Source organism: Oculina patagonica, chromosome 4 (assembly GCF_052425735.1).
Source record: "Oculina patagonica isolate OP01 chromosome 4, crgOcupat, whole genome shotgun sequence".
NCBI lineage: Eukaryota > Metazoa > Cnidaria > Anthozoa > Scleractinia > Oculinidae > Oculina > Oculina patagonica.
The window spans coordinates 19,706,620-19,721,595 of NC_135761.1; the positions used below are offsets into that span (position 1 = coordinate 19,706,620).

Genomic DNA, 14,976 nt, shown 5'->3' on the forward strand with positions numbered 1-14,976 from the left:
TTGCCGAGACGTCGGAGCAGTTTTATCCTGCCATTTAGCGTCATTTTGAAACATTAACCATTATTTTGATTTAGTTGCCGTGCATGCCGACCGTTGAAAAGAAAAAATCAAGAACTCTGTTTCGGTGAAAGTCAAATGGAACAGTATTTTTTCCGGAAAATCTCTTAGGAAATTGACGGAACGTCAGAAATTTTCTTACCATTTGCAAGGTTTTCCAGTTCTAGTCTCCCATGCATCAGGTCTCCCACCAACGGAAAGAAATAACAGGAAACTGAGCTACAGATGGTAAGCGACAATTATTTTGGTTAGTTTGCTAATTTTGGAAGGAAGCCTTTCCATTTTTCAGTGGTCATTCCAACCGGTTCTCTCCAGCAAACGGTAAGCACCCTAGAGTTCGTTCAGCATCGCATTGCGGTACACACTTGGCGCTGTAGCGTAGGAAATTTTTCCCTAGGACAAATTGAAAATATTCTCATTTTCATTACAAACGCATCCTACCTGAAAACGAACATTCGCGGAGAAAAAGCAAATAAACGCGCGTGTGGTGACGCGTGATGCCTAGTTACATAACGGACCTACCCCAGTGAACGGCCGTACCGCTGACTGAAACGGCAGGCTCAAAGGTAGAATTTTCAAGATGGCGGCTGTTTATTTTCCAGTTAAATTTATTTCATGCAAACTGGCTGAGAGAAGTGTCCTTCCGTGAACTTTGAACAGCTCTTTGAATGACTTTATTGACAACCTGTTTACACCTTTCACGAAGGATGAACCACGATGCATTGGCTAAATTCAGCGCGCCTCAAAGCAACAGTACATGTCAATTGAGATCGATCGAAGGATCGAGGTGCAGCGAGGAAGAACAAATTCTTCAAAAGAAAGCATCTGAGCGTCGATAAATGGCATGTATGTAGCATTACTTTTTTGTTTCTTAACTTTGATGTGCCTAAATGTTGAATTGAGCGAACTTGTGAAGAAAATCTTTCGCTGCTATTTTTACATTTGCTATCACAACATTGCCGAATTATATGGCTCTGAAAACGCTCCGAAAAATGCCCTTTCTGCGTTTTCTTCGCCAATATTTTGATTGTTATCGATAGATTTATGCTTGATTAGCTATTTCGTACCGATTTTGTGCAAAATTGAGGCAAATAAATGGCTTCTGTGTTTCGGTGAATTTTGATGAAATAGCAAAAAATCGTTAAGTCACGTGTGTTTAGTTCCTCAGTACGAATAAAATATATTGGTCCCCAAACATTTTGTGGCATTTTTGTGAAGTTTAATGATGGATTTCATTACCCATGTAAGAATAATGTATATAAGGTGTTGCTCATGGGAGATATCGGGCACTAGTTAAAGGCTATTTCCAACAGTACGAAATGTGTACCTTCCAAAAGACCGTTTGAGGAGAAGGAATCAAATCGGACGATTGAATTAAATTATTGTACTTAAAGCCTAATAACCACTGAATATAATGCAGTGAATTTTATTTTCAGAAGTCTGTTTTTCTTGTGGAACTGGTCAATCAAAGTCAGCTAATTAAATATGCATAAATTAGTGAAAAATGGCCATTTTTGCAAAAGGTGCCATAACTTTAAGGGAATAAAATATTTTGAGCTGATGTCTTGCCACAGTGAATAGCTCGCCATACCCAACATTTATGCTAAGTTTGGGCGAAATCGGTGATTTGAGGTGTATCACCTGTTGCCTGGTTCTGCCCTGTTCTCTCATGGACACCCTCTTAATCAAACTTTTTATTTAGTGTGCCGCGGCAATGATTTTATCGTCGATTGAACTGTTTTCTTTTTTACTGGCTTTGTTAAGCAAGCAAAAAGCACTGAATTGAAATGGAAAAAGGAACATAAAATTCGCCTGACTCAAAGAAGTTAACAAGAAATACGCTAAAAAAGCGACCATAAAAGAATGAATTGGGGAAAAAACTAGCTAAGTGCAACTGAAATGATAAATTATTTTCTGCTGAATATTATTTTACATCACTATTTTTATCTCCATGCCAGGTCAGAATCAAGGTAACGACGATGAACATCGTGTTATGTTTACTGATTTTACCGCTGATCACTTTGTGCTCTGCGACGAGCAACAGCGGTAGCGGCAAAACAAACAGCAAAACGGTAAGTTCAATATATTATGCAATTTTTCTCATTTTTTGTGAGAGATAGAGGCAAAACTAACCCAGTTCAAAATATAAATTTCCATTGAATTTAAATATTTTTAAAATATTTAAGATAAATTGTGAAAATTAACGCCCTGATTCTCTATTTTTTTACCAATCGTTTACCATAGCTAATTGTAATCTAAATTTACTGTTTTCCAAAGCTTGTCAAATTCTCTGTTTTTTTGTCTTGTCTTAATTTTCCAGGAACCTAGTTACATGATCTTTTATTTTTCATCACATCAAAAACAACACAAAAGGAAGAACACTCCAGCAGCTGATAAAAAATTATAGTTTTCAAAGAATTGCAAATGATATTATTTTTCCTTTTTTTATTTCTGTACCATAAAAGTCTCAGTCATTGTGTTACGGTGGAAAACCAGGGACAAATGGTATTCCCGGTATGCATGGCATGCCGGGTCCCCCTGGGGCACCTGGCCGTGATGGACGTGAGGGGGCCAAAGGAGACCAGGGTAGTTCGGGAAAGACTGGACCACAGGGACCACCTGGTGCAGAAGGAAAGAAAGGAGCAAAGGGAGAACCTGGTGTCCAGGGCCCCGCCGGCAAAAAAGGAGAGAGAGGGGAGAAAGGTGACAGTGGAACTCCAGGAACACCTCAGCTTTCCTCGCACATGAACTGGAAAGAATGCACATGGAAAAGCGTTGACGACAAAGACTCAGGTGTGATCCAGGCAAGTGATTTATGTCACTTTGTTCAAATAACAGGCCTGGTCACCACATGGCGATATGTTCATCCATTCACCGAACTTGTTTCCTTCTTCCTTTATCGTCGGAAATGATTATCTATAACGAATTAATTATGACTGATAATTATCTCCGTAGAACTGTGAATTTATGAAGACCTTCACAGACACTGCTCTCCATGTTTGCTTTGCTGGTAACCTCAGGATTTATGGATGCGATCACTGCTGTAGCCGGTGGTATTTCACCTTCAATGGCGCCGAGTGCAGCTCACCTGGGTCCATTGCTGGTGCGTTCTACATGTGGCACGGCAAGAACCACAACCTTTACCGTCACCGCCATATTGAAGGTCACTGTTATAAAATTCATAAGGGAAAGGTGCGAGTGGGATTCTGGGTTGGAAAGTGCACTGGCCACAAGCTTGCTGACGCAAAAACAGGTTGGCCTACAATATCCCGGATCTTCATTGAAGAGGTGCCAAAAGCTCAGCAGTAATCACGTGACACGTGATCCACTGGACTTTCTAATAGAACTTTAGTATAGTAAGGATAGAAAAACTGCACTGTTGTTGTTAGAAGCGTTCTTGTCAACCGATTTGAAACTTCTGTATCAGCTGGGAAATTAAGTCCAGGAACATTGTTTAATGGCCGCGCCTTGTTTCTCTCACAAGTTGCTTGATAATCCATGCGTGGATTTCTAACGTAGAGTGCCGCTTCGGAAGCGCACTTGAAAAACTCGTAGATACTATTTAGTATAAATAGTCAAAGAAAACGAAAAATTATACTTGTTTACGGTTGACGCAGAATTTAACGATTTTGTCCGGTTCTTTAAATTGCGCTTCAAAATCCTATCACGTGCCTTTTGTGTCATCTAGAAGCTTTCGTGACTTCAAACACATTCACGCTTGAAGCCAAAGACAAATGTCACGCATGTTTTTGATCAAATAGGCCACATACCTTGATCCAGAGGGGGGGGGGGGGGGGGGGGAAGTCGGTACTTTCCTTTGAATACATAGCAGTGCCTGGAAACGGTGCGAGTCTATGTCAATCACGCCGTTGCTAAGAAAGACGTCAAACCAAAGTTTTGTTTTCTCAGAAATATTTAAATATCAATGACTGCGTGCGTGTGAAATGCGAATAGTCGCGGTGTTTGCGTTTGATGTTTTACGCCGCTGAGATGTTTTTGGCATTTTCAGCCAGATTTCGCACCTAATGTCTCGCGTCTCTGAGAATGTTTTGGCGGCATGGAATAAGAGGCGAAAAATTTGACACGGTTGAAATTTAACAACCAAGAAACGGGAAATAATTTCAGAAACATTGGAGTTATTTTTAATTAGTATAATTCAAAAGCCTTACTTTTGCCAGACTGGTCACCGTTATAACTGTTTGTTGTTTTGATGTCCGGAAGACTTCAAAGAAGCAATCAAAATGCAAATAGCTATTGTGTTTTGTGTGTTTTGTGCACGGTCAAGACCAAATCATGCGAACTAAACAATGAACTTTGTCAAGCTATTCACTACGCCCTTAGCAACCATTGGATAGCTACCGCGCAGTCTCGATTGCTTGGCACCGCAATGATTACTTTTTGAGTCGTGTTACAAAGGAGGTTTCCCCCCCCCCCCCACACCCTGCCTTGATCAGTAAAACTAATATCCAACGTGACGGTTGCAAGTTTATTCGTTCTTGCGCTCCGCGCGCTTGGAAAGGAATTGACTACTTCGCAGGCTAGTTTTCAAGCCTGAGCTATGACAAAGGTTCTCTGAACGAAACCAAAACATAAAACAGAATGTGTCTCAGAATTTTTTTTCACACAATTAAAATTTATCCAGGCCCATATGTTTTTCTTTTCCAAAGTTAACCCTATTCAGACCGGGCTGTTTTGGATCTTTTCAGACCAGGAGAGGGGGGATATTTAAGCAATCACAATGAAACTTAGAGGATATAAAGCGTGTACGAAAATCTATCTTTTGGTATGCGTCACGTGGGATGATGACGTCACATCATGTGAAAATTACATTATAATGTAAAAACAGCCGCCATCTTGCATCCGTCATCTTGGATTTCGAAATTTTTCCAAAACGTCAGAAAATTGCCCAAAATTACTGCGAAGTACTCAAAATCAATAAAACTGTGCTTATAAACCGTAAAAAGGTGAAAATAATTGTATTAAAGTTATTTTTCATTAATAGAAACACGAAAATTACAAATTGGGAGAACATGCCTGTCAAAATGCCGTTGCCATGGTGACGTCAATTTTCTGACACAACAACCTATCTAACCAAATTTTTTCAGATAAATTTTAGATAAACTCGCAAAGTTTGGCAGCGTTTGGTTGCATCTTGAAAAAGTTATAAGCGTTCAAAATCAGCGCGGGCGCTCCCCCCGGTCTAGAAAGGGGTAAAGGAACATTTCGCGCATGCCGAGTTGCGAATGTCCTTTATGTAACGGCATCGATTTAAGGCGAACAGACGACGCTTCAACTCAGTTTATTCGTGACCATTCGTAGAACTACAATCTGCTACAATGTAGTAACGCAGAAACATGTAGGCACATCTAGAGACATCTAATAACATCTAGTCACACGCTGTCACACGCTGGTAAAACGTTGTTGTCCCTTACTGCTTTCTGAGTATCGACACCGTTCTGAAACTAAACTTAACTTCGTACAAAATACAAGAAAACACACGCGCTAAAACAAAATGGCGCCATTTTCTGCACATGTTCAACAAACTCCCGCAAGGAACGATGGGACTAACGAGCGAAACCGCTGGCTAAAACAAAACTTGAATCGTAGCGAGTAAAAACATAATAAAAAGTTCCCGACACACCGGAAGGGTGGGTGTCGCTGCGATACAACTTGTGAAATGGAACAAATAATAACAAAATGTCACTAGATAAACGTTCACAATAAATGTTCTTAATGTCAATGACAATTGTATTTCTTGACTTTGGCTTCATACTCTAATCCACTGGGACAAGTAGGGCAAGACGCTGAACTGCTCTTGACACTACAATGTCTCTTGCACCCCGGTACTAATGAACTTTCTCCCCAGTGCGATAGCTCTTGTACTGGACTGTCACCTTGCGCACTTTACCATCTTCTCCTCGGAACACATCTTTCACAAGCGCCAAACGATAATCTCCTCTAAGAGTGTTCTTGTCAGCAACAATCACTACATCTCCTGGTCGTAAGTTACGAGTAGCAGTGTGCCACTTGCGCTGTACTACCAGTGCTGGAGCATACAGCTCGGTCCAACGTTTTCAGAAGTCCTCCACCACAGACTGAACGAGATGATAGCGTGTTACAATACTTGTATCGCATGGCTGCCATCCCATGGGGTTGGAAGCAGTGGCTCGCCTTAGTATCAAGCTATTAGGTGTGAACGCATTGATGACTGAATCCACGCTTGGTGTTACTCCAATGGGACGCTTATTCAGTAGGTTAGACACTTCACAACAGACAGTGAGAAATTCGGGCACAGACAGACGCTGGTTACTCACAGAGAAATGAATGGCACGCTTGGCAGCCTTTATCAGAGACTCCACTGCTCCTTGATGCCAAGGACTATCAGCAGGTCCAAATACCCAGGTGGAACCATTCTGAGCAGAATCTCTCTGTAACGACTCTCTATCGATTCTTTGCCAGGCCTCTTTAAGTTCCCTTTCTGCGCCCACGAGTTGAGAACCGGGATCACTGTAAATCTTCTCTGGCCATCCACGAAGACTTGCAAATCTGCTAAGTGCCATCAGAAAGTTGCTGGTGTCATATCCAAACACTGCCTCGATATGGACAGCTCTCATCGTGAGATCGGTGAAAAATACACCATATGCTTTGCCACTTGTGCGTTTCTGGACTTCTCCTCTAACGGTGTATGGTCCAAACAGGTCAAGCATCACATGGTTGAATGCTGGAGCGGGTTTCAGTCTGGCTTCTGGCAGTAACCCCATTGGTTGCTCAAGGAATTTGGCGTCACGTAACTTGCAATTGCATAGTTGACAGTCCATTTTCACTAATCTTGCCAGTTTACTGCCTTGAGGTGGCCAGTAACGCATTCGAAATCGAGCAAGGGTTGCGTCACGTCCCCTATGTCCTCCTGCTTGATGCGCACGTTCCATGAAAAGACGTGTAGCTGGATGCTTGGAGGGTAACAATCTCTGAATGGATGAGTCTGGTGTCATCGCATTGTACCTGGTTAGTCGTTCTCCAACGACCCATATTCCACTTGCATCTTGTACAGGCTTCAGCTTAGCATAGTGGCCTCCATTACCTTTCTTGCTGCTGCTCTTCTTTAGCTCGCATTCAATTGTTTTCTGAACTTTCTTCACTACAAAATCCTCTGCTTCTTTTAAGTGCTGTGCAGTTACTTGCATGGCATTTCCTGCACTGAAAGTCTTGTTTCTTGCAATGTTTTTCAATCTTTCCACGACCCAAATGACTCGATTGATGTCGCTAAATCTCTCATAGGCGATCAACGGAGGATCTGCCGTGGCTACCGCTGTGCAACACATCTTCTTCTCTCCAGGGAGTGGTCCTTCCTTCTGCAGACCAGACTTCAGTCCCCACTCTTCAACAGGCTTGTACAGGATAGGTGAGCCATTCCACCAATGGGAGTCCTGGTTGTGCTCCTCGGGGGTGCGCCAACGGGTCAACCAATCTGCAGGGTTGTGATGACCTGACATCCAGGCCGAACAGGACATGTCACCATTTGTTGCGGCTTGAATTTCTCCAATTCTAACTCCTTCATACACCTTGAAGCGAGTACTGGTCTTGTTTATCATGCTCAAAACAGTTTCAGAGTCAACAATTTGCAACAACTCTTCAAAGTCGAACCTCATCTCCTTTTCAATGACCTTTCTACCTCGCTTGGACAACACAGCAACGTTGAGCTCCATCTGGGGAGTAGACAACTTATTCACTGGGGCAATACGACACTTTGCCATGATAAGTCGACACCAATACTCGCCATTGTTTAGACGCCATCTGATGTAGGCTGCAAAGCCATGGGCGAGGTCACTACCATCACTGAAGATGACGAGCCACGGTTGGCCAACAGAGTCGGGTGGTCGTAAACAACGATCCAAACTGAGCTGCTCGAGCTGGAACAGGGAACAGAAGAAGTGAACCCACTTGGAACGGAGGTTGCTTTGGCAGCTGATCATCCCATCCAAGCTTTAGGGACCATGTTTCCCGAAGATAAATCTTTCCCAGCAGAGTGTAGGGGCACACAAATCCAAGAGGATCAAATATCATCATAACCTGCGACAGAACAATTCTTCTTGTCAGCACAAGTGGTAGGGCTTGCGGCAAATCAGCTTTCTTGAGGTTTGGGCCTGTGTGTATTCCTTTCTTCTTCTTGCTAAAATTCAGAGTTACTTCAAAAACCACAGTATCTTCCACTGGATTCCAGCCAAGACCCAATACCCTCAAATTGCTTTCACTTCCTTTCAACATGTTTGTGTATGTACGTAGAGGACCATCAAATTCAACAATCGTGTCATCGTTGACAGACAACATTTTGCCGGTGCGAGGACTTGACTCTCCACTGAACTGCCAACACTTGACTACAAAGCCTCCCTTCCCAAGCATGTTCTCTGTTTCACGAGCAATTTTCAATGCTTCAGGTGTACTCGGTTGAGAGACAATTAAATCATCTACATAGCTAGATCTCTTCAGGAGGTTGGCTGCCTTGGGACTGTCAGCCTCAAACATGTCTGCTGTCTTGTACACAGCTTCAGTGCTAATAGCAGGGGCCGGAATGTCGCCCATATTGAATCGTGTCATCACATACACATCTGGTTCTTGGTCAGTTTCCAAATCACGCCACAGGAACCGATGACAATGTTGCTCCAAAGGCTTCAAGTAGATAGAGTGGAACATTTTACGAATGTCTCCCACGAGAGCGACCTGCTCCTCTCTCCAACGCAGTAATATGCCAATCAGATTGTTCATGTAACAGTTTGGTCCCTTAGCTAATTAACAGGAATTAAGAGACATTCCTTGGCACACTTGACTGGAATTAAATACAATTCGCACGGGTGTAGAGTGTGACCGCGTGTTGACCACTGCCAGGTGGGAGATGTAAAACTTAGGACCGTTCCATTCTTGTAATTTTTTCTGAGACAACTTCCGTGCAACACCTCGTTCCACCATGTCCTCCATCTGCTTCTGGTAAGTCTCAGCCCACCGCTAGTCTTTGCTGAGCGTTTGCTCGATCGGTATTCTTGAGAGTAGCCAAGGCGCTACCGTAGTTATTGGGTAAAGTTCCTGGATCCACAAGCCAAGGATAGCTGGTTACCCAACACTGTTTAACACCGTCATACTCAAGGTTCCCTTGAATCAATTTTAACTCCTGTTCCTCTTTGAACGAATAGGTGTGGCCAACAGTTGGACACTTGCCACAACGACAACTACCACAGCGCGGAGTAATTTCGGTTCCAATTTCTTCACCACAAATGAAGTTCTCTATCAGGCGTCCCTGAGTTCTACCAGTGATGAATTCTGTAACGTTTGTCTGTCCGTGACTAGCATACCCTTCGCTGACGTCAACCAGCTTTCCAGGGTCAGAACAATTGGGCTGAAACTCGGGGTGAGTGACATGGCATACATGGTAAACCTCATGCTCGATCCCTGAATTGTGAATCGTTTTTACAAGATTTGAGTCATGCTCAGTTCCTTCCTTTAGATCAGGATGGGTGCCTTGAAGACAGACTCCAAGTCTCCTTTCATGATGCTCAAATTTAATCTCGTTCCCAGATCTCGTGGGCGAAGCCGAAGGCGAGATCTGGTCAAATCCGATTTGCACCACGTGATTGCCTGTCAGGAATGTGGCAGGCGAGTCAATTGCGCATGCCCTAGACAATTCTAAGAAAATGGCAATCAAATATAATATTTAATCCTCAACCAAATGAATAACAAATGCTTTACCATTCTCGTCTTTCCTGGAATAATATCTAGCAGAGTATTTTACTAAAGAATTAAGCAAAAGGCGATCATGAAAGCTTTAGGTCGGGTAAAAATATTTATTTGATTTAAAAAAATTGTTCATTTGGCGGTTACATGCAATGACTGAGACATGTCTAGATTTTATGCAAATTTGATCCGGTCACGTAATCAAACGTAAATATTCTTACGGCGGATTCTCTGTTTTTAAACATCGTTATTCGTCAGAAATAGCTTTATAATGCTACAAACAACTAAAACGAAATCTTCTTGTCTTTTGAAGCCGACTGTAAACAACGAAACGTCTCAAAAATGAATATACAGTATTATGATTGCGTGCATGATCTATAATTTGCATAAAAAACAGACATTGAATTCCCTTGGGGCCGCATCGCACGTTCAAATTTTAGCGCTGTGACAGCCATGCTTTGAAACAGCCAATCAAAAAAATGGAATTTTCTCACTTGGCCAGATCGCGCCTTCCGGCTTGTCTACCTGCGAGATGTGGGAACGAGATTAGCTCAAATTGTCTCCACACTTTGCCTCCTCGCACTTAGGAAACAATCCAAAATAGTCACAGCCCAGAAGAATGTCTACTTTCGTTGTCAGTCTTCTTCTGTAGAGAGTCCACATCATTGCCAAGAAACAAATTGGCTAAGATTTTAGGGTCCAGCTTGCTGACAGGACCAGTTATTCTATCCATACCAAATGCAGTGATACTGACTTTCTTGCCAGAGTCCGTTCTCAAAATGAACTGATACTGTCGGGTGTTGTAGGTCTTCTCCACATTTCGCATAGTGGTTTCGTCAAGAGTGAATCTGTTCAGTTTTTTGGCCTTGATTCTATCTGCTGCTTGGTGGGTTATGTAGGTTGTGTTTGAGCCACCATCACAGAATATGGTAACATTCTTCCCACTCTCACACACCTTTGCCTGTTGGATGGGATAGAGAGCAAGGCCAGCTCCTCTTGTAGCATGACTTGCTGATTCAGCATGAGCACAATGATCAATTTGTTGATCTTCTTCTTTCGCGGTGCTGATACAGATTGATCCCGACCGGTAGTGTTTGGACCTTCTTTCCTTTTCCCTGACTTGCACAAGAGAAAATGGTGCTTCTCACTTCCACACAATGAACATGGTTTCTTGTTGGGACACTTCTGCTGTGGGTGATTTCCGAAGCAAGCAAAGCAAGCATTCACTTGTTTGAGAAGTTCAAACTTGCCACCCTCTCCACTGATGGGGAGCTTCTGAAATTCTTTGCAATCACTAGTTTTGTGCTTAATTGTATCTCTCCTATGGAAAGCACACTGGTGAAACTGTCTTTTGTCCTGACCAGTTCCTGTTCCATGATGTGTCAGCCCTTTTCCACGATCACTAGTTTTTGGGACTTCAAGTGTTCTTCTTCGCCTTGGTTGGTATTCAGCTAATCGAGCTACTGCTTCTCTTTCCCTTTCCAAGAACTTCATAAAAGATTTGAAAGGCTAGACTGTCCACAGCCCTCTATTTTTTCGTGTTTTTTCGATCGATGAGCGCGCGATAAGAACGGCGAGGGAACTGGACGCCAGCGCAAAACGGTAGAAGCAAGGGGGTGGGGGGCGGGGAGCGAAAAAATAGAGGGGCTGTAGACATCTTTGAAAATATTGAATTTCCCGTTTCTCCAGAAACGGAAAATTCCCATTGGTTGAAAGGCGGCAAAAGTGTCATCACCTTGACAACGGCAGATCATGTTTGCTTGCAGGCGGCGTCTTGCGGTTGCTCGAGTTGTCATCACTATTGACATGCTGTGATTTGCGATGGATCGATTATTGGAACGCTCGTTGGAGAAATTTCCAAACGTTTCGTCGCTCAAAGACGAGCAGAAAGAGGCTGTTTGCCACCTTCTTTGTTCGAAGGACGTAGTTGGAATTTTACCGACTGTGCTACGGCGAAACAAATGCAAGATGATGGGAATGTTGTTCTTGTTGTTTCGCCGCTAAAAAGAATCATGAATAATCAAATTGAATCACTTGACCGGCATACCTTTTGCGGCATAACTTTTGGAGACTCACTTGGCCGGCATAACTTTTGCCTCGCCGAAGACGTGTGAGGCGAACGTGACATTCTTTTGAATCGCTGGTCACGATCAACTTGCCTTGTAGGAGATTCTACGCCATCTATCGGTCGCGCTATGCGCTAGGGATTTCCTTATTAATTCAACATTGCTTGCTGCACTTCTAGCTTTAGATGCATAAGATGAACACACTCTACTAGAACGAAATTCGTCTTCTTGCACTGTAATTCCCAAATCGACCAAGACGTCTGCCAACTTTCGCCGTAAAACACCTTCGCGTTTTGGCTCGACAAATAAATTTTCCGTAGAGAGGTACGATGGCTTGCCGAAGTTCCCCAAGCGAATCGCGAATGTGCACCCGCATTTTCTGCAAAAATCGCAGGGACCGCTTGATTTCGGCTTTCTTCCTATTTTGGCAGGTTTTTTGGGGGTTGAAGAAGTCGTCTTAGACGCAAACGCAACATCGAAATAAAAACTCACGAGTTGTTTTGTAAACTGACACTTGTAGTCAGATCAATTAAACAAGAACTTTACCGCTCAAATTTTATTGGTCCGATTTAATTGAAAGGTCAAGAGGCGGAGTTGTAAATTGCAAGACGATGACAAGGGGAGGAGTCTAATACTTCCACTTTTATTCAAAGATCTCTACAGCCTCACCAGCTCTATTTTTCCTTCGCTTCCTTCCCCCCCCCCCCCCCCTCCCGCTGCGCGTTCGCTTCATTTGCTCTTTTGCGTTGAAAAATCGAGAGGCTGTGGACAGTCTATTGAAAGGCTGAATCTTCTCTGTTTGGCTCATGTCATGATATTTGCGAATCCACTCCAATCTCAGATGGCTAGGTAAAAGTCCATTGACAAAATCAACGTCCCTCATAGTGAGAGTGTTCAACTGATTCAACTCTTCAAGCTGGCTGTAGGATGACTCTACAACATCAACAAATTCGACAAGACCTCTGTAATCGGTTTCTGAGACTGGCTTGAGCTTATGTAAATCCTCTAGTGCTGCTTGAATAGTGGCACTGGTATCATCATAGTAATCTTCCAACTTCTTCCACATTGCATCATAAAGCCTCTGGTTTGGTGACATACACTGACTTGATCCTTTGACTAGCTTTACCCTTCACAGACCTCTTGAGTTCGTGAGCTAAGGCTGTTCTGTTTTTGATTGCACCTTCCGCCAACTGCTTCCAGACCGCTTTAAATTCAGGCCAATCCTTTCTCTGGCCAGAGAAGGTGGGAAGTGACATTTTCTTGAGGTGAACACCTGGTGTGTCTGCAGAACTGGTTCCATTGCTTTGAACTGGCATACCATGACTACCAAGTTGATAGGGCGATACATTCATTAACTGTCCAGGATAAACATGTCTTCCTGCTGACTGCTGAACAAATGGCTTTGGCAACCAATACTGCTGAGCCGAGGGGAAACTGAAACTAGCAGAACTAAGGGAATCAAACCCCATCTAATCGTTTGCTTGACTGCCACTACTGGCTTGTTGATCTGGGTTAACACTGTTTCCTGACTGGGAATGTGTGGGAGGATCAGCAGGTACACTTGGAGCCTTAGTGGCTTTCGCATGTGCAAATGCATTTCTTGCCCCTGTGTATGCTTCCTTTACATTTGCTCTGTATGCAGTGATGTCTAATCCATTGACAATCCTATGTTCCGCATTGTCTTCTTCTGAAACAAGAGTTTCATATTCCTCATCTATCACGCAAAAATCATCAAACACTTTCTCAAGTTCAACCATCAAGACTGTCAAAACCTCAATGTCTGCATTTCTTTCAACTGCACCACTTAATCTTCAGGAGGCTTTGGTGACCTGCTGCTTGGCCTTAGTTCTTTCTTGTTTTTTCTCCTCTACAACACTCATGATTGAAAATTACGTTCACCAGAAATATCAATGTACATCAAACAAATTACCCGGCAGACTTCATTATCATTCAATCTTGGCTGACAACTTAAAACAAAGAAATCCACACTCACCGATGGCTGACAACTTGACATACAAAACAAAAGTTGAAGTAAACACACTTTCAATCTCCCGGTTGGCTGGCAACTTGGAGCGAACAAATTTCAAGATAACTGAGTTCGAAGACAACTTGAAAACACACTTTCAATCCCCTGGTTGGCTGGCAACTTGGAGCGAACAAATTTCAAGGTAACTGAGTTCGAAGACAACTTGAAAACACACTTTCAATCCCCTGGTTGGCTGGCAACTTGGAGCGAACAAATTTCAAGATAACTGAGTTCGAAGACAACTTGAAAACACACTTTCAATCCCCTGGTTGGCTGGCAACTTGGAGCGAACAAATTTCAAGGTAACTGAGTTCGGAGATAACTTGAAAACACACTTTTAATCCCCTGGTTGGCTGGCAACTTGGAGCGAACAAATTTCAAGATAACTGAGTTCGAAGACAACTTGAAAACACACTTTCAATCCCCTGGTTGGCTGGCAACTTGGAGCGAACAAATTTCAAGGTAACTGAGTTCGGAGATAACTTGAAAACACACTTTTAATCCCCTGGTTGGCTGGCAACTTGGAGCGAACAAATTTCAAGGTAACTGAGTTCGAAGACAACTTGAAAACACACTTTTAATCCCCTGGTTGGCTGGCAACTTGGAGCGAACAAATTTCAAGGTAACTGAGTTCGAAGACAACTTGAAAACACACTTTTAATCCCCTGGTTGGCTGGCAACTTGGAGCGAACAAATTTCAAGGTAACTGAGAGGGGAGTCATGCGTGCAGACGGCGTGCGTTGGCACGACTTTTGAAGGGGAGCTGTTCCCGACCCGAATTTGACGATTTTTAGTAACGTCGGTCGGCTAAATGTCTTGAATGAAAGCTAAATATCAAGCTTTATGACTGGGGACAAACACAAACGACGAGGCAAACATAAGCGCGGAGAACGAGGTTCGGTTGAAGAAGAAGAAGAAGAGAATCGCAAGCGACTCAACATGGCGTCCGAAGACGATGCAGTGCTCTCTAGCGAAGAAACCAACGAAGTTCAAGAACCATCCAATCTGGAGCTAAAGGAGATGTTAGTCGACATTAAGATAGAACTGACTAACATAGCGAGAGAATTTGCCAAAGAAATTACCGAACTCAAAACCGTGGTACAG

The 14,976-nt window shown here is 43.1% G+C and overlaps 2 protein-coding genes across 6 annotated transcripts in view; one reads left to right on the top strand and one right to left on the bottom strand.

The window, feature by feature from the left end:
* LOC144651803 (collagen triple helix repeat-containing protein 1-like) overlaps positions 1-14,976 on the top strand; it is a 132,810-nt gene that overhangs the window by 54,687 nt on the left and 63,147 nt on the right. For 2 of the 5 annotated variants that reach the window (XM_078511808.1, XM_078511809.1), the window contains one exon: positions 2,016-2,129. The exons of 2 other annotated variants lie outside the window; for them this stretch is intronic. In XM_078511808.1, coding sequence (XP_078367934.1) covers positions 2,037-2,129 — 93 coding nt within the window. In that variant the 5' untranslated portion in view covers positions 2,016-2,036. Of the gene's footprint in view, positions 1-2,015; positions 2,130-3,012; positions 3,516-14,976 lie in introns of those variants that run through there. One more of the 5 variants, XM_078511813.1, reaches the window with a different exon arrangement.
* Positions 5,802-8,337, bottom strand: LOC144651913 (uncharacterized). The gene is made up of 2 exons (XM_078511985.1): positions 7,365-8,337; positions 5,802-5,971 (listed from the first exon to the last, which is right to left on the bottom strand). The coding sequence occupies exons 1-2, from the start codon at positions 8,028-8,030 to the stop codon at positions 5,948-5,950; spliced, it is 690 nt and encodes a 229-aa protein (XP_078368111.1). The 5' UTR covers positions 8,031-8,337; the 3' UTR covers positions 5,802-5,947.

What these genes read in the sequence shown, in the direction of transcription:
- LOC144651913 (XM_078511985.1), bottom strand. Translation starts at nt 8,030, where the DNA reads ATGATCAGCTGCCAAAGCAACCTCCGTTCCAAGTGGGTTCACTTCTTC. An exon ending in AGAAGATGTGTTGCACAGCG is followed by an intron (nt 5,972 to 7,364) that starts GTAGCCACGGCA and finishes TGTTCCGAGGAG; the next exon opens with AAGATGGTAAAGTGCGCAAG.